Below are 21,717 nucleotides of genomic sequence, written 5' to 3' on the forward strand. Positions count from 1 at the left end.
AGGGTGCCCGGTATACTGCTCTGAATGCGGGTCAGCAGCACTCTCTCAAAGCACTTCATAATGATTGGGGTGAGTGCCACTGGCCTGTAGTTGTTCAGACAGGTGACCGGGCTCTTCTTGGGAAGGACGACGATGGTTGTGGTCCTAAAGCAGGAGGGAACGATGCTCTGGCTGAGGGAGAGATTGAAGATGGTGGTCAGAACATCAACCAGCTCGCTGGCACATGCCCTGAGAGCCCTCCCAGGGATGTTGTCCAGTCCTGCCACTTTGCGGGGGTTGATCTTCCTCAGGACTGTGCGTACCTGGCCTGGTGAGACAGTTAGTGGAGGGGAGTTGGGGGGCTGGGTGGTCTCGGTGTGTGTGTGCCTCCTCTCTGTGCTGTGGCTGGAGGTCTCAAAGCGGGTGTAGAAGGTGTTGAGGTCATCCGGCAGGCTGTCTGTGGAGCTTATGATGCTGGTGGTGGTCCTGTAGTCTGTGATGTGCTGCAGGCCTTGCCACATCCGTCTGGAGTCAGCAGTAGAGTAGAAGCCATTCAGCTTCTCTCTGTACTGCCTCTTGGCCGCTGTGAGAGGCAGTACAGAGAGAAGATTGTGCTGCTTAAAAATCTGCAGGCACTGAGTGTGACACCAAGTCAAGCATGAGCTAAGATCTCTGAAATCCTCTTCTACTGTTCCAACACAGACCCTAGAATATGGATGGTTTAAATCTGTGCACCTGGCAAAGTTTCTATTGGTATCTGTACATCTCTCACCCTCACACTGGTATATTCTAATGATTATGTGGTTGAGGTCAGTAGCTAGTAAGCAGGGGAAAATGTATTCCTGTGATTTCCAGCTTCCTTTGAAGACTGTACACTTAACAGTTCTCTGCAGCCGATCATTGTGCTCTGAGTCATAAATCAAGCTGTGTGTGTGCAGGTCATCATTTATGTATATGAAAGTCAGAGCTCAACATTCACTGGGATATGAGCAAAAAGAGCTAGAATTGTAGCATTGCCTTCATAGGAGCATTGATTCATACATCACTGACCGTATACATGTACATCTATCTCAAGATTTATCAGGTCATTTTTCAGGTCTAAGAAAGACTTCTTACTCAAAACTAAAGCTTCGCTCCGGAAGACAGCTGCCATAGAGTATCACTGTATGAATTTTATTTTGAAATGCAACCTAGGTGTTTACTAAGTTTCGGTATTCTTTTCTACACACTGAATTATTCCCAGTGACACACCCAGCTGACTGATGTTCCCCTTGTCTTTATTTTCGCAGTGACCTAAAGCGCAGAGTCAGTATTCTCATTGATGGCTCCCTCATCATTGCCCAAGTCAAACCAGAGGATGCTGGGAAGTATACCTGTGCCCCTAGCAACAGCCTGGGCCGACCACCAACTGCCTCTGCCTACCTAACAGTGCAATGTAAGAGTCCTGTCTTCTGTTGATTTGTAACACTTGCTAAACTTTAAACACTGTCCTGGCATGTTGTAAATGTTCTTCTTCATGCCCTTTTATTTGTGTCAAAGCTACCTCAGCTCTGTTGCCATGTATACCTAAATCCTAGGTCAAATAGTGCTTTGGGTTTAAAAGGAAAGAAACCAGGTAGAGAATGTAGAGAAAGACATTCTGTCCACTATACAACATTAAAGACATTTTTCTAATATTAATGTAACAAAGCATGAACGGCATTTCTCACATAATTAGATTCTACTTGTGACGGTACCTATGTGGGTTTGTCACAGTAATACAAATAATTTGTATTAGTGTTATTATAAAGTATAGTATTATGTTTTAAGAGTTTAAACTTGAAAGATACAACTAATTGCTAAAGACCATGTGGCTGTGGCCTGATTGCATTTCCTCGGCAATAAACAGCCCACCTAATTACATCAGAAATTATGTTGCTTGAAAGTCTTTAAGTTTCCAGCCTCAAAACTGACTGGCATAGATGCCTGATTTTTATTTTCTGAAGTGTTTTTTCTCATTTTTGTCACGGTTCAACTTCAACAGCACCTTAAGGCCTTCTGGATTTGTTGGAAGTTTTTGTATTGTGAGCACAAAGCGCTTTTTCTTTTTTGCATCATCTTTTTTCTGTCTGAGCCCTGTCTACTTTAAATCAGAGGGAAAGACAAAGAGGAAAGCACACGTACAAAAATCTCTCATGTGAAGAGAGCAAAACTTTTCCAACTTTGGCAGAAATAGCAGGTTCATGTTCATGTAGGATCCCAGTACTCACAGAAAGAAGATGACTGAGAAAACAAAAAGAATACCCGAAATAAACCTGAGCAGACATTGGAAAATGATTAAGCATCTTTACTGAGCAGTGTGTTTCCTGTGGCATTTATAGGCCATCCAGGAAAACTGGCAGTGACTTACAGTGAATAAAATATCAAAGTCAGTAAGAATATACATACTGTAGAGTATACACTGGCTACACATCACAATACAAATTTGTATTTAGTCTAACAAGTATATCTCCTATTCACAGCTCATATCAGATAGTTTACTGTATGTTATTATGTTATATATTGAAAGGAAATCAGGCAAATTACAACTGTACTGGAGTAGTAACTTACTGTAGTATGATGGTTAAGAAGGCACCTCAGTTCTAACCAGAGGCTTAACCATAGATTGACATTTTTCTGCTGTAGGGCTGCAGGTCCCCAAACCATCCTACTTGGGATGAAAATGTGCTTGGTGCAGAGCAGAGGTACTGTGGAATTGATTTGGACTCTGCCAATGTCTAGACTAACTCTGTTCCACCTTTCACCTAAGCCCACTCACACACCCATTTGCTTTCTGAAATAGTTTCTATTTTCATTAGCTTACTTTTTGACCCTTTCTGTCTGTCTTCCCTCCATATCTTTACTTCTCATTTGTACTTGTTCATGTGTGTAAATATTCATTTGCACGCCAAGACATCTCTTTATCCACCTTACTGTCTTAAATCATGGGGTTTTACCTTCTTATGCCTTCTTATTCTTATTCTCTTCAGCCATGAAACACTGTCCATCAGTGACTCCCAGCTGTAAACACATGATGCCTGATGAATTTGTCACCTAAGGAAAGCACCTGGCTCTTATTTGGAGCAGACAGGCAGTGGCAGGGCCAGCTTTGAAATTTAAGCCTCGTCAGCTGGTGACCGGCAACTGGCAGTAGTCAAGGCAACAGACATTTTGCATTCCCTCAGTCTCCTACCTCCTTCGATGGCTGTACATTAGATTGCAAGCTACACTATGTGTGTGATGAACAGAGGCAGGCAACACCAGTCATGAGAGGGAGGGAGGGAGAAGTGAGTGGTAGGGGGATTACATCACTGCTGGTGGACCAGGGGCTTTTCGCTGTCAGACAGCAGAGGGCTCCCTCTGTCTTTCTGTCATATTCTTTCCATTTATTCTCATCTTCCTCTCTTTACCTCTTTCTTTTAATCCTCGACATCCACTCTTCTCTATTAGTTTCATGTGGTTTTTCTCTCTTCTGCCCCATCCTGTTTAAAGCTCTCTCCCACAGTCTCTTGCTGTCTCGTTCTCCATGAAGTGCTTGCCAGTGAATAAGTTCCCTAAAGCATCTTGCAGTGAGAACCAGCGTGTAGTGAGCGATAGAGCTGTCTGAGGGCTATATTTAGAAACTTGGCTGCTGCGCTTGTCTGTGGTGCTGGTGGCAGCAGTCCTCTGGGCTCTTTGTGGCAGAGCGCTGCTGGGCCGGTGGTTAGGGCTTTGGAGGACAGCAGTTGTAGTACAAAGTTGTTCTGGCATCATTACAGTCAATCAGTCTCATTGTGTTTCAGTCCCTCTGACTCACGGTGTCACACAGTCATTCGTGCTCTTTCTTCTTCAGCTCTCTAATGTCAAATGAATACCTTATGCCTACTTGATGCTGCTCAGAATCCCACTGCCTCCTCCTCCTCTCTCTTCCACTAGCTCCTCTCTGCCTTACGTCATCTGCTTATATCTCTGTCTCACCTGTCCTCTTTCCCACGCTCATGCTCAGGCTTGCTCATCCTTCCTCTATTGCTCCACTGATAGCAGTCACCCCACGTCCTCTCACTCATAGCATTTCTCTGCCTCATCACTCAGTGCCTACTTTCAAGCTCTCCTCCTTGACCTCATTTAGGCCCCCCTTGTTCAGAATTCAGGATTTAAGAAGGAGAAGTATTAACGCACCTCTCTTCTCCTTTTCCTCCACTTAGCCCTGTTCCTCTACCAGATGGACCCCCGTTTTTCTTGTGTGCCTGTCTTTGCCCAATTCTTATAGCATGATCATGCCAAATCACAGTTATTTATAGTAGGGCTTAAAATCCAAGGGGAATATGTTAAAGCATAGCCAGTAATATGGAGCCAATATTCTAATGAAACTCAAACATGTCAGAGCGGATCTGATTAGACAGATTAAGGAGAGGAGCTAAATAGAACAGTGGATACATTTGGTTAAAATATCAACATTGTATCAACAAGATATACACAAGTTCCCTCATGGAAACATATCAAAGTAATAGTTTGGGTAACGTTTTGGAAAATTCACTTTTTCTTGAGAAACAGATAAGAAGGTCAGATCCACTCTCTTATCTTTGACTCTACAGCCATCAGGTTGCTATAGTTTTGCTTATAATAAAGAGAGGAATCAGAGGGACCCAGCTAACGTGGCTCTGTCCTAAGGTAACACAAAAGGTAACAAGAGCCACCCACTGTACCAGCACATCTACTATTTATGGGTGTATACAAATCAACTCATTTAGCTCTAAACAACAGAGCAAGTGTTTTCCCTTCATGTTCACTTCATGATGAGTCGTAATCATTTTGGTCATTCTGTAACTTTTCTTCTAGAACTGCCATCAGGTCATAATTTGAAATTGTCTAATACTTGGATTTATGTCTAGATGCCTACAAAACTAAAGATATTCCTCAGCTGTAGTTCATGCTTAGTGCTAGCCACCAAATGTTAGCAATGTCATTGCTGCATGTTAGCACGCTGGCTGAAGCTGAAAGCACCGCTGTTCCTAAGCACAGTCTTACAGAGGTGCTAGCATGGCTGTAGCCCTTTCATTCTTTCTTTTATTTCAGTTTTAATAGCTATGCCCTGCTGCAGCTATCTTGTTGTTAAATTTATTTAGCTCTCTATTTTACATACAAGGACTTCTGGGTTCGAGCCCCGGCCGACCCGGTGCCTTCCTGTGGTGAGTCTGCATGCTCTCCCTGTGCCTGCATGGGTTCTCTTCGGGTGCTCCGGCTTCCTCCCACAGTCCAAAGACATGCAGCTTAGGTTGATTGGTGACTCTAAATCACCCGTAGGAGTGAGTGTGAGTGCTTGTCCATCTCTAAGTGTCAGTGACAGACAAGAGCTGACACTTAGTTACAATGAAAGATGTTTTTGTTAAGCATTTAATGCTTCAAAGTATATGTAACTTAACTGCTTTCTTTGAATTTCTCCTTGCAGAAAACATTATTATACCAGTCTTTAGTGGAGTGAAGGAGAACAATTTAAGTAAGACAGAGGACAGTGTATCACACATGCATGAGGACAAATAGTGAGATCCTGTTTAAAATCTTGTTTGGTTTACTGTATATGTCATCATGTACACTATGTTGCTCATTTAATTTCAGTTGAGGAACAAGCATGATGTGCATGGGAGCACTCTACAAACATGCACAAGTGCTCAGAGACCAGCTGTGCTCCACATAAATTCACTTATCATTTTATTATGAGCCCACTTCCCCTTAACTGTTTGATTTCCCAGTCTTCTTTACACAGCTGTTATAATCACCAGGTCTCTCAGGCTTCCCAAGCTTCATGTTTATTCATTCAGTTTTCTCTCTGTGTTTTTCAACAGACCCTGCCCGTGTGGTAAACATGCCATCTGTCATCTACGTGGCCATTGGTCTGCCTGGTTTCATCCGCTGTCCTGTAGATGCCAACCCCCCTGTAACTTTGGTTAAGTGGAAGAAAGATGGCCTCCCTCTCCGGATAGATAAGGTGAGTTGGTGTGGTGTTATAAGTTTGATTCCACTTCCTTTTACCCCACCTTGGGCTGGAAACAAGTGCAGTATTTCTTTTGCTGAATCTTTGTGTGATCCCATGTTTCACTTTATCCTTTCATTTTCAGTTTCCTCTCTCATACTGAGTAAAAACCTCAGGACTTCCTTTATTTAATTTCCAAAAATGTGGGTTAGCATGAGTTGTTGATGAGGTTAAACATTTTTGTCTTCCTTACACATTGTCTATGACATCTTCATCCACAGTATCCTGGTTGGAGCCAAATGGACGATGGGAGCATCCGTGTGGCAGAGGTGACGGAGGACTCTCTTGGCACCTATACCTGCATGCCTTACAATGCCTTGGGTTCCATGGGATGGTCCCCTCCTGCTCCCCTGGTGCTAAAGGTACGTGCATAGTCACAGTGTATTTCATTTAACCCAAATTAACAACTTTGATGCATCCAGGAGGAAGTGAAGCTTCACCTATCCAGTTCAACAGTTTTTACTCATCCATTTTGGCTGTTTCGCTTTGGGCAGGACCCTCCCAAATTCTCAGTGGTTCCTGGAGGGGAGTACAGGCAGGAGGCTGGGAGAGAACTGGTCATCCCCTGTGAGGCCGAGGGAGATCCCTTTCCCAACATCACATGGAGGAAAGTAAGACACCTACACATGAAACACTATACTCCCACTCCACAGTGTAATTTGGCTACCAAATTTTCTGTTTAGTGAGCACTGTTTCATACTGTTTTATGTTACGTTCAGCTTTTTCCATTAAGAAATCTTAATCTTTGCCTGTAATGGGTGCTGCAAGTTTAAGTACCCAAACTAGCATTTTAAATCATATTTTAATGATGACTACAAAATGTGCAATCAGAGAACATATTAAATTCCCTCAGTTGTTCGCTTGATTATATGACATGTTTACTTTTGTTCACTGACTAATATGTCTCCCACTTTTGACATTCATAACTCATCATTCTGTATAATTTGATGCTTAAGCAGAGTGAAAGCAGTATTAGTGTTGTAGGTGTTAGGGAAGATTGTTATTTTTTTATTGCTGTTAAACTGTGTGTGTGGCTTGTGCATTTCTTCAGAGTTGTGAATTTCTTGTTGCATGTGTCAACATTCTGTGCCCTTCTGTCTGACTCTCTTTATTTGGCTGACTCTGACCGGGTGGACTGCAGGTAGGGAAGCCCAGTAAAAGCAAGCACAATGTTCTGCCCCGAGGCAGCTTACAGTTCAAGTCACTCACTAAGGAGGACCACGGGGAGTGGGAGTGTGTCGCCACCAACGTTGCCACGAGCATCACTGCCAACACGCACGTCCAAGTTATAGGTACCCAATATGTATATGAATGCAGAAACACACACATACATACAGAAACTTACACCTATACGTGCATTAATTGACAGTTGACTAAGCCCTATCCCCCTTAGCTGCTTTTGCTACACCTGTCAAGCCTTCAGTACTAGTTCAGCACTTAACAGGGGTATTTTTAAATAACCGGTCCTTGATTTCAGACACAGGTATACAAAAGCAGACGTCTGATTTCTGCAATAGTCAATGTGCAAGCTGAAATTATACCTACTGCTGTCAGAATTCATCAGCTGTAGCTAGCCAGCTAATTAAGCTTGCTAAACCTCATGTGTTGCTTGAAAACACAGTCTCTGGGTTACTTTTAATGTTGACTCATTTAAATGAGAAGCTTGTAAAATACTGTATCTTCATGCACTTAATGGCTACAAACAGTACATGATTTTGTGCTAAAAGACTGAGGCTAAAGCTAAAAGGTCAGCATTTCTGTTCTTGCTCTGCAATGTAGAGCTTCTTGGCCTAAGTATTACTGTAAGTATCGTAAGGAAAAATGGAAGATCAGACTCATATTTTCTTCTAACACCACTCTGTCTGGCTGATTATCTTACATATCTGGACAGTCAAGAAGCAGGTTGGATTTATGCTTTAATGTTCTCCTTTCAAACTCCATGCTTCACTTGACAATAATAAAGACTTCCAAAGAAAGTAATGGAGCAGGGCCCCACACAACTTTCTCCCTCTTAACCGCTTCCCGTGCTTTTGAACCACCCCTTGGTTTGGAGAGGCACTCTAGAAAGATAATTATCAAAGATAATTTATGCTCTTTAATGTTTTTGCAGTATGAAGTGGCATCACTGGCTATCATACTCATAGTTAAGTTAATCTTCTTCCTTCATATTTGTGCAAAGTGTTTCACTATCTGGAAAGAAAAAGTTGTCCTTTTATTTCTAAAGGAATAGTCCAACATTTCTGATATGGTAGACTAAGTTAGAAGAAAAGATTGATATCACTATCACGTCTGTGCATTAAAGTCGAGGTGAGAAGCCATCTATTCTGGCTCTGGCTAACATTCAAAAAGTGTGTCTGGCCACTGTTCACCACGTGACTGCAATTATAATTATAGCATAAAACCACTTGTCTGTTTTACATTTTGGCTTGGAATTTAGCAAACAAGATACAAGATGTTAATTAGTGAGCTTCAGAGGTGTAGGTAGATGTATTTATGAGCCTGTGTGTGCAAAAGCAGTATATTAACTGACACAGCTGGAAAAATGTAGAAAAAAAATCAACTGGACTTGGTTTTAGGTCAAAGACATTTCACCCCTCATCCAAGAGGCTTCATCAGTTCTGCCCGACTGGCATTGAGCCGGAGATATTTATCCCCATTGGTGGTGTTTCAGTTCTTTGATGTCCCCCAACAACTGAGTCATTGTAGCCCAGTATCCGTGAGTGTCGTTACCTGTCTTTGAACCCTCACCTGTGGACCGACGCCTGTTGTCCTGGTGGGCATGTTTTCTACGTTTTTTCAGCTTACTATGACCTGGATGACTGAGAATCTGCACGGACATTAACTGACACAGTGTTCAATGAACTGTAGAACAAAAATGTGTAATACACTGAATTATGATCAGCAGAAACATTAGTTGCCTTAAGAGGCCTTTATTGTAAAGAAGCTGCTTGATGGTGGATGTTTGTGGACAACTCTACTACCCTCTTTATTACTGTGGCATTCTGCAGCTATTTCATTAAGGTAGTTCACAAACAACAAGTACTGGCCTTGTCTGCACTGTTGTCAGTCTTTGTCTATGCTGACCACTGTACTTCCTTTCTGAGTGTAAGCCACTCAAATCAGAGCAGTACAATGACAGTATTGAACTGGCCTCTAATTGATTTCCTGTTGTTTTGGAAGTACTGAAACAGCAGAACAACAGTCTCTTTTTTCTATAAAAGTGTATATTAAGAACTTTGGCTGGGAAGAATTATTCTTAGCCATGGTACGTACATTATTTCCTTAGACTGGTATAACCAAAAACATTAACCGTGGACTATACAATTTTCAAAATTGCATGCAGTTTAGAAAATATACCTTTCAAATTTTCCGTTTCACAGTTAAATGCTGCATTGGGTTTCTGACCAATTAAAAACACATTACTGGGTTTATCCTGCAGTAAATTTCCTAAAATGAATATGCTGTATCCCAGCAGGGACACTCAGTGACTAATGTGCCCTTCTAACAACACCTTTCTCACTGCTTCCCTCCCTGCAGGCACAAGCCCCCACGCCCCCACCAGTGTCCATGTGGTGGCATCCTCCACCTGGGCCAATGTGTCCTGGGAGGCAAGCTATGACGGAGGTTTCCAGCAGACATTCTCAGTCTGGTATGGCCATGTGTGAGTCATCCCAGCATGCTTTGCTTCCTGCTTTTTCGTCTTTCAATACTTCCTCAGTTTTTTCTGAAAATCTCTTTCTCAGGGTTGTGTTCAGAACAGTTGTGAAAATGTAGAGATCGAAATACATGGCGATCCACTGTGAGTGAGTTTTCATCTCTGATCTTGGAATTTCTGGGGAAAGGCTAAAAGACAGTTGCAACTAAACTGAACATGACCCAAAGTTCTCTGTCCTGCTGTTGCTGCTGCTACTGCTGCCGCCGCTTTGCTTTGTCGCTGCTTGAATAGGGAAAAGGCCTGGGTTGAAATGTTTTACTGATTTGATTACTTAAGCCATTACTCGCTAACATAACTTAAATGTATAAAATCTTAGTATACTTTATATCTGGTTGTCATGTCGCTGCAGATCTCTAGTTGGGGTGCAAAAAGTTAATACATACATGTCAAAATTTTAGTATTTCAATTATTTTGTTTTAACCCAGGTCTACAAGAGAGCCATCTACATTTTGGCTGATGGGTGTTTGTGTGGAGTCACTAGATGGCAAAAAAAAAAAGTCAGGTGGATTTAAGCAAAGTTTCCTATGACACATGATCAAAAACAGCACAGTGAACACAAAGTTTCCTATGACACATGATCGAAAACAGCACAGTGAACGCATACAATCTATGGCAATCAATTAAACAGAACCAGTTTATTGGATGCTGTCATGCTATGAAACTACATGCAACTAAGTGATCATTAAAGTGCCCCTGGCATGCTCATTTCCAGCCATTTAATGTTTAATCTTGCGTACCTCTAGATTACCTTTGCACCTGTCACAACTCCAAATAGTCTGTAATTATTTCAGAACAATAAAATCTGAGAGCCTTTTCCTAAAAAGAGGATAGTTCGTGAACAACTGCCTGGAAATTATGACCATTCAAGGAAATCCTTAGACTATTGCGTAAGACTTTAGATTGTTGGGGAAAAAAATCTCGCAAGTGAGAGTTTGCTAGACTTGTATAAACGGAGTTGCTTCTGCATATAAGCACTAGAACATAGGTACACCTCATTTTTTGAGCTTTAGGTCACATTTAAGATGATAATTCACCATTGTAACATTGTAGATAAGTCAGAAAAGAAGGAAAAGCATGTCATGGGCACTTTAATGGTTCATGGTCTTTTATGTTTCTGCTAACATAAATGCATTTTCAGTGGAAATATGCTATGACTTTACAGTAGAAAGCTTCTGTAACAGAGTTTTGTTTCACATAAGCCCCTTTTCCACTGCCTGGTACCGGCTCAACTCATATAAACTCAACTTCCCTTATTTGTGTTTCCATCAGTCAAATGTGGATAGTACCTGGTACTATTTTTATATCACCTCAGCTGAGGTTCCAAGTGAGCAGAGGCGATACCAAACGGTGATGTATAAACACTGCAGGCTAGAATTACAAACCTCCAACCCAAATTAGATAAAATCTATACTAAAAAAATCACAAGGGGTATTTATTTGATCTTGAGCCTAATGGATAGAGGAGGGGGAGAACTCAGCATATTTCTGTAGCCTTGAAAGATCAAGACAGGAAAGTTTTGTTAAATCATTACTAAATAAATGATATAGAAGTTACAGATGGAAAAACTAATTTCCTCAGAAATTCTTAAATTCTATAGCTCTGACATTTCTGAAGAAGATGACTATAACTTTTTGAAGGACATAGCAAAACACATTCACCAAGTAGATGACAATTGAAAACAAAATTTTGAAGAACTAATAACCTGAATAAGATAATTGGTCACCTCTTTCAATAAAGCACCGGGTTCAGATGGTCTCACAGGAGACTTTTACAGACATTTCTTGTAAGACATTAAAGAACTGTTATGCCAGGTTTTCTCTGAAATATTTGAGACTGGTATACTTCCACCTATAATGAGGCAAGGGATTATATTAATTCTGAAATTCAACAGACCCTAGACTCAGAAAACCTATCACTGTCAGAAATTCAGACTACAAACTTCTTGTATATATTTTCACTACCTGTCTTCAAACAGGGATTGCAAACCTTATTGTAGAAACACATTCCAGCTTTTTAAAAGGAAGGTCAATACACAGTAATATGAGGTTAATAATGGATATAACTGAATATAGAAACCAAACTGGAGACGACTTTCTTTTGTTATGGTTTAGAACTGAGGCAGGACTCAAGATTGCTGACCCAGGTGCTAGTAAAAAAGGTGGTTTTAATGGTGGGAAACATGAAAAAAGGAACAGAGTCGAGGAACACATACAACCAGGGCTGGGCAAATACGGCTAGGGAGAACAGGATGACCAGGGGAGTAGGCTAACGGCAAAAAACAGGAGAGTGAGGATGAGGACGGACAGGTGAAAAAACAAACTACCCAGGAGGATTAGCTAACGAAAAAGGAAATCCACAGCACAAGAACTGTCAGCGTGGATACCAAAAAGAACGTCTAGCTAACCTAATGGGGAAAAACATAAAGAGATCCACAGCACAGGAACTGTCAGCGTGGAAAACAAAATGACGTACAATACATACCACGAACAAAGGTTTGTCACAGGGTATGCGAGTTACTGTTAGTTACAGTAGTTAATTCAATGCTCCGGCAATGACGGAGCGTCTGCCAGAGGAATAAGTAAGGAGGCAGGTAATCATCGGGATGCAGCCCAGCTGTGCACACCGACAAACGAGTCACTAATTACTGAATGCGGCACAGCTGAGGTGCAAATCCCGCAGGATTGAGAGAGCAGAGAAAAGAAAGGCGGAAGAGAGGCAGGTCGCGCCGAGCGGACCTGACACTTTGACTTAGTGCAGCACTCATTTATCTTCTTAGTTCTTAAACACAGTGGTTTTGGAGACAAATTTTTAAACTTTGTCAGGGGTTTAAACCAAAATATTACTAGCTCTGTTATATTACCTAATGGGCCTACCTCTAGCTTTAAAATTGGTCACTGAAATGTTAGCAATTTATCTTAAATACTGTAATGTAAAAATCTAAATGTATTAGGTATGATGTTATCATTAGCCAGCTGGCAGAACAGTATTCCTGAAAGGTAAACAACAAATTCCAATAGTTATCCAAAAAATTAAGAAATTTTCTAATGCCTCGGGATTAAAGTTAAACCTAAAAAATGTGACTTATTTGCCATTAATGATTCACCACTAAAAGACATCTGTAATATTCTGTATAAGACCAAATACATGGGAATTCATCTTAAACAGCACCCAAAATTAAGCCAGTCACGTAGAAAATGAATTAAAAGAATGGAAAGCAAAATTGAATTCATGGCTCCAAAGAGACTTGTCAATTTTAGGATTAATCAATATAACAAAGATAGAAAGCCTATCAAGATGCGTCTACCCATCCCAAATTAACCTAAATTTTATATGGAGAGACAAACCATATTATATGAAAAAGGAGATATGATTAAAGAAATAAAGGATGGTGCTTTAAAGTTATTGGTTTTGATTGTCTTAATGGAACTCTGAAAATAAACTGGATAAAATCTTGGATCAAACACAGCAACTCCTTCTGGTACTACATTCCAAATCATATATATAATAAAGTTGGTGGGTTAAAATTTCTCCTCACTACAGACTTCAATGTCAATAAACTGTGTTTCAAACCACGAATACATTGGCACATCATATCAGTGAACCACAATTAGCCCCATTCTTCGTACAAGGAATTTCAATTTTGGACAAAGCATGTACTGTTATGATCGCTCGTACACGGGAAAGTGAGTGAGCGAAAGGAAAAGCAGACCCAGGTAGGTGACTTCAGTGCAAGCAGTGATTTATTATGTACAGTGCAGTGAATGGCAAGAACTAGCAGGCGTAGATGAGCGGAATAAACCGGGTGTTGATCAGCGGCAGATAACAGTTCAGTGGTGAGGTTGATGGGGTAGGCCGAGCTGCGTCGCTGGGGTCACTCCTGAGCTGGTCGGTGGGCAACGAAGGTTACTAAGGGGATAGAGAAACCGGTGTTTATACAGATGGTAACTGGTGACTGTGCATCGACCTGACTGGTGGAGACTGGAAGGGTTGAGAGGAGCCAAGGTCCGGAGGTAGTAGTCCATGGAGGAAAAAGACAACATGGGATGAGAGCGGCAGCAGGGAGTCAAATACTATATAAATCAATAAACAAGGAGAATAGGTAAAGAGCAAGATAAAGCAACAACACAAACAGAGAGGGCCTGGGAATGAGAACGAACTGGCAAGGCAGTAGTAGGTGAGCTGGGTATAAGTAAGGGGCAAAACTAATGAAGTGCAGCTGGTGACAATCAAGGGGTGCGGAGCAGGTGTGCAAGGTGGTGTAATCAGGGGCCGAAAAAGAGAAACAGGGTGAGGGAGGTGAGAGAGGCAGGTGCAGCCGGCCAAACCTGACAGGTACAGATAACTTCATAAGAAACTGTTTAGTTAAACGTTTATTTCCTGGAAAACAAAAAAGTATATTATGCAAATTTGATATCCCCCAAAACACACTTTAAAATTAAGAATGACCCTTATTCCTCTAAAGAGTTGCTTAGATTACATTACAATATTAATGATTATTTGTCCTCACTATACAAAGACAGTATTGAAACCACTGACAATGCATTTTTCTCATATGATATTATGTTGATATTCACCAGTGGATAAAGAAACAACTTCAGGCATTGCCAGCCCTTATCTTCAGAGATGACATAACATTCGGTATGATAATGAAATTCAAAAATGATGAACTATGTTGTAATGTAATTCTGAGTTTAGCCACATTTTTCATACATAAAAATAGAATTCTAAATACACCCCCCAAATCTGTTGTTTTTATGAATTAATTTAAAAACACCTAAAATCTTTGACTAATTAAAGGAACCAAGGCTCTTAAGACATATTCCCACCAAATTGGATGATTAAGTTCCCCCTTGAGTATATATATTAATCTGTTATATATTTATTTTTCTTATAGTCGCTTCCTTTAGATCCTTGACATGCAGTACAATACACATGTTCATGAGTACATAAATATGAAAACAACTTTAACATTTTGCTGTGCTGTTCATATAGTACAAAGTTAACATTGTAGTGCTGTATTAGCTGAAACAGTGCAGTGTCTGCACAAAATTTTGTACAGTTTTACAATCATTACATATAGTTTTGACCAAATAAATTCCCATAGTATAATTATTCTTCTTCTACTTTAGGCTGTTCCCGTTTGCTGGTCGCTACAGTGAATCATCAGTTCCCACTGAACTGAAGATTCGCATGTTAGACTTGACACATTTTACACTGGATGCCCTTCCGGATGATCTCTAATTTAGAGCCGCCAATCAAGTTAAGATGCATGTCTTTGGACTGTGGGAGGAAACTGGAGATCCCATAGTATAATTACTACCTACTATTAGTATAATTACAAAACCTGTTGGGTTCTGTGTTTTATTTCAAGTTGTGTGTTGCTAGCATCATTTCCTAAGGAAGTTTTACATGTCAGTATAGCTTTAAGGCACAACAGGGCACTACAGCATTAAACCACAAACCACTTTACCATGAAAAGGCTGTATAGCATCATTCTACATGCAGCTGAGGATTTACCTGAAATGTGATCTTTGAAACACCAACAGTATTGCAGGTGTGCAGTGACAACTTAAAATATAAGACTTATAAATATATGTCATACACTGTATATTATATGTATTGGGATATCCTGAACTGAACCATAGGGTCAGGATCAACCATAATAAGCCCAGCTCTGTTTATTGTAACCTTTCATGTTTTATTAAATCAGAGAGGGAATTGCAGAACACATATAAAAAAGCAGTCAGCAGTTGTAGTTAAATGATATTCATACAGACAGCCAAACATTAGTGAATGATGCGAGCATAGCAGCTTTGGGTGCATTCATTTCAGCGACATTTCTTGGCTGGCACCTGTCTCTACAGCCCTGATACACACTGAGCCTCCTGGACATTACTGTATAAAACACAGCAGGGCACAACATATGCCAGTTATGTGACAGGACTAATTTAGGTCAACTGTGATACATGCTATATTTTTATAATGCAGAGCTATGACTAAGTGTGTAAGGCAAAGTGTGCACTGTGTGGCTATATTATGTAGGAGAAAACATACGCCAGCACATTAAGACAGATCAGGCTGTATCAGCAGTTACTGAATTTAAGGGACTCGTTGTTCAGGGACAGTTTGGCCTGTCAAGTAAAAAACATAATGTTTTTACTTTTGTGTATGATCCAGCAATCCAAGTGTTTCTCTTTATTTCAGCTGTTGCTGTGTTGCAGTGAATTCACTGCAACATAAATATTACCTAAAAATAAAGGTATTATTATACAACCCCAAATCAGAAAAAGATGGGACAGTATGTAAAATCAAAATTAAAACTGAAAATAGCAACTTGTAAATCATCTGTGTCCTGTATTACATTGAAAACAACACAGCAGCACATTATTTGATGTGACACCTCATTAGTTTTATTCTTTGTTTTATATAAACAAAATAAACACTGACTTCAATTCCGATACTGCAACACATTCCAAAAAAAGTTGGGACGGTTGCATTTCAGGGCCAGTACTGAGGTAAAACAATAAAATGGTGATTCCATTTGAAACAGGTGGTGTCAGCATGTGACTGCATCATGATTTGGTAGAACAGTGGCATCCAGGAAAGGCCGAGCCCTTTAGGAGCAAAGATGGGCCGAGGACCGCCAGTTTGCCAACAAATGTGTGAGAAAATTATTGAAATGTTTAAAAGCAATGTTCCTCAAAGAAAGACAGGAAGGGATTTGGATATGTCACCTTCTACGGAATCTGGAGGGATTTCAGTGCATAAAGGGCCAAGCCTAAACTGGATGACCATGGTCTCCGATCCCTCAGATGGTGCTGGATCAAGAATCGTCACTCTTCTATAAGTGATATAACCACATGGGCTCAGGATGACTTTGGCTCACCTGTGTCAAGCACTACAATATGTAGTTACATCCACAAACACTGCTTAAAACTGGACTGTGCCAAAAGGGAGCCCTATGTCAACAGTGTCCAGAAGCACAGTCGACTGCTCTGGGATCAGAGGCACCTGGGATGGACCATCACACAGTGGAAACGTGGACTGTGGTCAGGCCAATCAGTATTTCAGGTCTTTTTTGGAAGGGCTGGACGCCATATGCAAAGACGAAAGACTAAAGGAATGTCCAGACTGTTACCAGCAACAAGTCCAAAAACCAGGGCCCGTCATGGTCTGGAGTTGTGTCAATGTCCAGGGCAAAGGTCACTTACACTTCTGTGATGGCTCCATTAATGCTGAACAATACACAGAGAGACTTTGGTCCAACATATGCTGCCTTCAAGACGATGTCTTTTCCAGGAATGTCCATGCATATTTCAACAAGACAATACAAAACCTTATACATACACATTACCAAGGCCTGGCTGTGGAGGAAAAGGGTGTGAGTGCTGGACTGGTCTGTCTGCAGTCCCGACCCGTCCCCAGTAGAAGATGTGTGGCGCATTTTGAAATGCAAATTGTGTCAATGAAGTCCCAGAACTGTTGGACACCTTAAGACTAGTTTACAGGAGGAATGGGACAAAATGACACCTGACACATTTCATCACTTGGTCCCTAAACGTCTTTTAGTGTTGTGAAAAGGAACGAAAACATCACATTGTGGTAAATGCTTTGCTGTCCCAACTTTTTTGTTGCAGGCATCAGGATTGAAGTGAGTTTTTATTTTAAACAAAGAATAAAACTGACAAGGTGTCACATCAAATAATGTGCTGCTGTGTTGTTTTCAATGTGATACAGGACACAGATGATTTACACATCACTGTTTTTGATTTTACAAAGCGTCCTAACTTTTTCTGGTTTGGGGTTGTATTACAGTACTAATCTGGCTCTGTATTTATATCTGGATTGTTGCAGCTGTTGCATGTGCACACTTGTCTGCTTTCTTTGGTGATCAGGTGCAGTTGATGCTGAAATGTATGGCATGGGAAAACTGCAAAATGCAAAGCTGAGCACAGCATGGGCCTATAACCATCAGCTGAAAGTTGTGTTGTAACTATGTACAGTCATGTTGGATCAGTTGCAGAAACTACGTTACACTGTAATTTGTGCTGAGAAAAGACTTAAAGGGCTTTCCTGCCTGTCCACTGACTTCTCATCCTGGCTCCTGTACAGGCTGAAGAGGGAGCACTTAGGTCCACATGACTGGCTTTCCATACCTGTGCCTGGAGCCCATGACTGGATGGTGGTGCCTGGTTTGGAGCCAGAGACAACATACCAGTTCAGCATCCTGGCCCAAAACAAGCTTGGTACAGGTCCCTTCAGCGAAGTTGTCACTGTGAACACACTAGGTGAGCATACTCACTACAACTTGTTCATAGTGCTGCAGCCTCCCTGTGTACAACACTTGATACCTCTGACCCTCTGAAAAAGAAGGCAGTAAAACGGAGGCTAGCCCCGTGGTACAGCTCACAACTCCTCTCCCCAAAGCAGGTATCATGAAAACTGGAAAAGAGGTGGTGTTCCACTAAGTCTGTTTGTTGTTGTTTGTTGTGTCCTGTTGCTTTTCTTCTTTTGTCTCTCCTCTATCCACTCACCCCAACCGGTCGAGGCAGAAGGCCGCCCACCAGGAGCCAGGGTCTGTCGGAGGTTTCTTCCGTTAAAGGGAGTTTTTCCTCCCCACTGTCGCCAAGTGCTGCTCAGGGGGGATTTGTTGGGCTTTTCTTATAATAGTGTAAGGTATAGACCTGATTTTGTAAAGTGCCCTGAGACATTTGTTTTTGTGAAATGAATTAAACTGAATTGAATTGAACTGAGTTGAAATCAATTGATCAGAACTGAATGGAATTGAATTGAATTCAACTCAACTCCAATCATAAAATGCTTTTGGGTAGGATGACCAGAAAGACTGTCACTTAGATTAAAAAAGCGTCCTAGCATTCTCATAACACAAATTTGAATAAAACGCCAGAACGTTCTCTACTTCTTTTTGATGAATTTAACGTCCCAGAGCAGATTAGTGCCCCACTGTTAGAGCACCTATTTTAGAAAGTTCTATAGTGTCAGTGAAGTCTGACAAGTTAACATTTCACATCCTTAGCTCTGGAGAATCCAGACAATACCCTCTGAGTGCTAGTTGTGTGATGTTTCACAGCCTAAAGAATTCAGTTGCACTTCAGCTACAGAGAACCATGTCGATTTCATTTTCATTTTTCAGTCCAGTCTACAGACGTTTAGTCAGAAAATATGGCAGCAGAAACAAAACTGCCAGACTTACTCTATAGGATAAGGATAATCACCTTTATTGGCCAAGTATGTTGCACACAAGGAATTTGTTTCCGGTACAGAACCGAGGCAGCCATCTGTGGCGCCAACTCAACCGATGGCTCAAACCATCAGGGTCAACGGGGGGTTATAGGTGAGGAGTAAGACATAAGAGGAAGTTAAGAAACATTATATAGATATAGATGCTATATACTACCAGTCACAGTTTTGGAAACTTTTCCATTTGATTTGAATGGGAAAGCTTGCCCAAAGTTTTGGCTGGTAGTGTAACTTGAACCATTTAGCTCCCATTTATTAAGACATTGCATTAATAGCATACTTGACATTCTGGTATAATCAAAAGTGGCATTATATTTATTGATAACAGTCACATTGTTGACCAGTTTTGGCTGTTGCAAAAATAACATGAATGAAATAATGAATCTTACATGGTTTACTGGAAATTGTAGTGTTTTGACCCACTGCTTTGTTTCAAGGTTAGTCAAGCAAACATTTATGTGCTCACATCCTTACATCGGATGGAAATCACCAATCATCATCAACTATTCAGACAGGTGTTTTGGAGTTAACAACATAGAAACATAAATCACATAAACAATCAGAATTACTGTATACATCAACATTATATAAATTATATACAAGAAAATGTATATAGCACCTGCACTCACAGGTGTAGTAGCACCAGAATGTTGTCATAGCGCTGATCAGGGCTCCCTCAGTCTCTGCTCTCATGTGCTTTTGTTATTGTTTTTGTTCTTTTTTCGGTATTCTGCAACCCTGCCCAGATTACTTTTACTAGGGACAAGCTTCTTAACATCTGACAGCTCAGTCTGGAAAGTTTTTCTCTAGTTTTCACTGATAGTGGAAGCTGTTTGGACATTTTAGCTGGCAGAGCAGCAGCTGTTTGCAGGACTTGGAGGAGATACCGCAGGGGGGAGAGGGCAGGAGCCCTCTTAAGGCTATGATGGCGGGCTTACTGAACATCACTCCTGGCCATACATCTAGCAAATCTCCGTTCCCTAGCTAACAAAGTGGATGAACTGCTGCTCGTCAATCAGACGAACTCTGCCTTTAAACGTTCTGCTGTGTTATGCTTTGTGGAGACATGGCTTAATGACTCGATCCCTGACAATGCTGTTCAACTGCCAGGATTTCAGATCTACATAGCAGAGCACATGAAGGAATTATCTGGAAAAGAGAGAGGAGGAGGCATCTGTTTATACATTAGTGGAGGTTGGTGCAGTGGTGTCACAGTGCTGGAGAGAACTTGTAATATGGACCTTATTATTCATTAACTGTAAACAATTTTATTCTCCTAGGGAATTTTCCCCATTTATCCTGTTTGTTATTTATATTTCACCACAGGCCTGCGTCAAAAATGCATTGCAACTCCTAGCCAACCGGATAACAAGTATAGAACAGAAACATCCAGATTCCCTCCTCATTATCTTGGGGTATTTTAACAGAGCGAACTTTACCCACAAATTGCCCAAATACAGACAGCATGTCAGTTGTCTCACCGGGGACAAAAAAACACGAACATTGCTATACTATATTTAAGGAAGCCTATCGCTCTGCTTCCCCTGCAGCCCTTGGGCTTTCAGGCCACTGCGTGATTTACCTCATTCCTCCGTACAGACAGAGCTTAAAGCTGCCAAGCCTGTGGTCAAAACGGTGAGAAGATAGACTGAAGAGGCAAAGGTAAAGCTACAGGCCTGCTTTGACTGTACAGATTGGGGTGTTTTTGAGGCTGCAGTTATAGACCTGGATGAGTATACTAACACTGTGACATTATATATCAGCTTCTGTGAGGACGTGTGTGCCCATTAAGACTCTCTGCATATAATATAATAACAATAAACCTTGGTTCGCAGTGAAGGCCAAACAGTTCTATCACATCAAAAAGGAGGTCTACAGGAGTGGGGACAGGACCCTGTATAACCAGGCTAGAAACACACTGACAAAGGAGACCAAGGTAGCAAAGAGGAGCTACCCTAAATAAGGCTTATGTGTCTTCAGTCTGGCCAGCGAGCCATTATATGTGTGGGGTAGCCTACGGAACATCACCGGGTACAGGTGACCACAATCCTGCTGTGGTGAGTTATCAATTGGTTGACGAACTGAATGAGTTTTATTGTAGGTTTGAGAGGCAGAACTCTACACCCCTTTCTCACCTCACCTTGGACCTGCAACCAGTAGCTGCTTCTCCCAGGACTATCTGTCTTCCCCTCAGCCGCACCACCTCTGAGGGTCTGTGAAAAAGATGTGTATAGCCTTTTTAAAAAATAAACGATCAGAAAGGCACCAGGCCCTCCTGACTGAAAGTCTGAGCGGATCAGTTGGCTCCCATTTTCATGCAGATCTTCAATAGATCACTGGAGCTTTATGTAGTTCCCTCCAGTTTTGAAAGTTCCACCATCATCCCAATTTCCGAGAAACCCTCCATCAGGGAACTGAATGACTACAGACCTGTCACTCTGACATCTATAGTCATGAAGTATTTTGAGAGACTGGTATTGACCCATCTGAAGGCCATAACAGGCCCCCCATTGGATCCCCTTTAGTTTGCCTACTAAGTAAATAGGTTGACGGATGATGCCGTCAATATGGCACTGCACTACATCCTGTAACATCTAGACTCACCAGGGACCTATGCTTGGATCTTTTTTGTGGACTACAGTTCAGCATTTAACACCATCATCCCAGACATCCTCTACTCCAAACTGTACCCCTGGACTGTCAGCACAGGTGCTCTCCCCGCTGTTGTTCTCTA

The 21,717-nt window shown here is 41.3% G+C and overlaps 1 protein-coding gene across 1 annotated transcript in view; it reads left to right on the forward strand.

The window, feature by feature from the left end:
- LOC109967660 (protein turtle homolog B-like) overlaps positions 1–21,717 on the forward strand; it is a 169,072-nt gene that overhangs the window by 105,859 nt on the left and 41,496 nt on the right. Inside the window, 7 exon segments of the mRNA XM_020613396.1 lie at positions 1,269–1,414; positions 5,820–5,962; positions 6,229–6,369; positions 6,502–6,618; positions 7,149–7,299; positions 9,545–9,656; positions 17,835–18,010. Of these exon segments, the coding sequence (XP_020469052.1) occupies positions 1,269–1,414; positions 5,820–5,962; positions 6,229–6,369; positions 6,502–6,618; positions 7,149–7,299; positions 9,545–9,656; positions 17,835–18,010 (986 nt within the window).

This window comes from Monopterus albus, unplaced genomic scaffold (genome assembly GCF_001952655.1).
Source record: "Monopterus albus unplaced genomic scaffold, M_albus_1.0 scaffold134.1, whole genome shotgun sequence".
Classification (NCBI taxonomy): domain Eukaryota; kingdom Metazoa; phylum Chordata; class Actinopteri; order Synbranchiformes; family Synbranchidae; genus Monopterus; species Monopterus albus.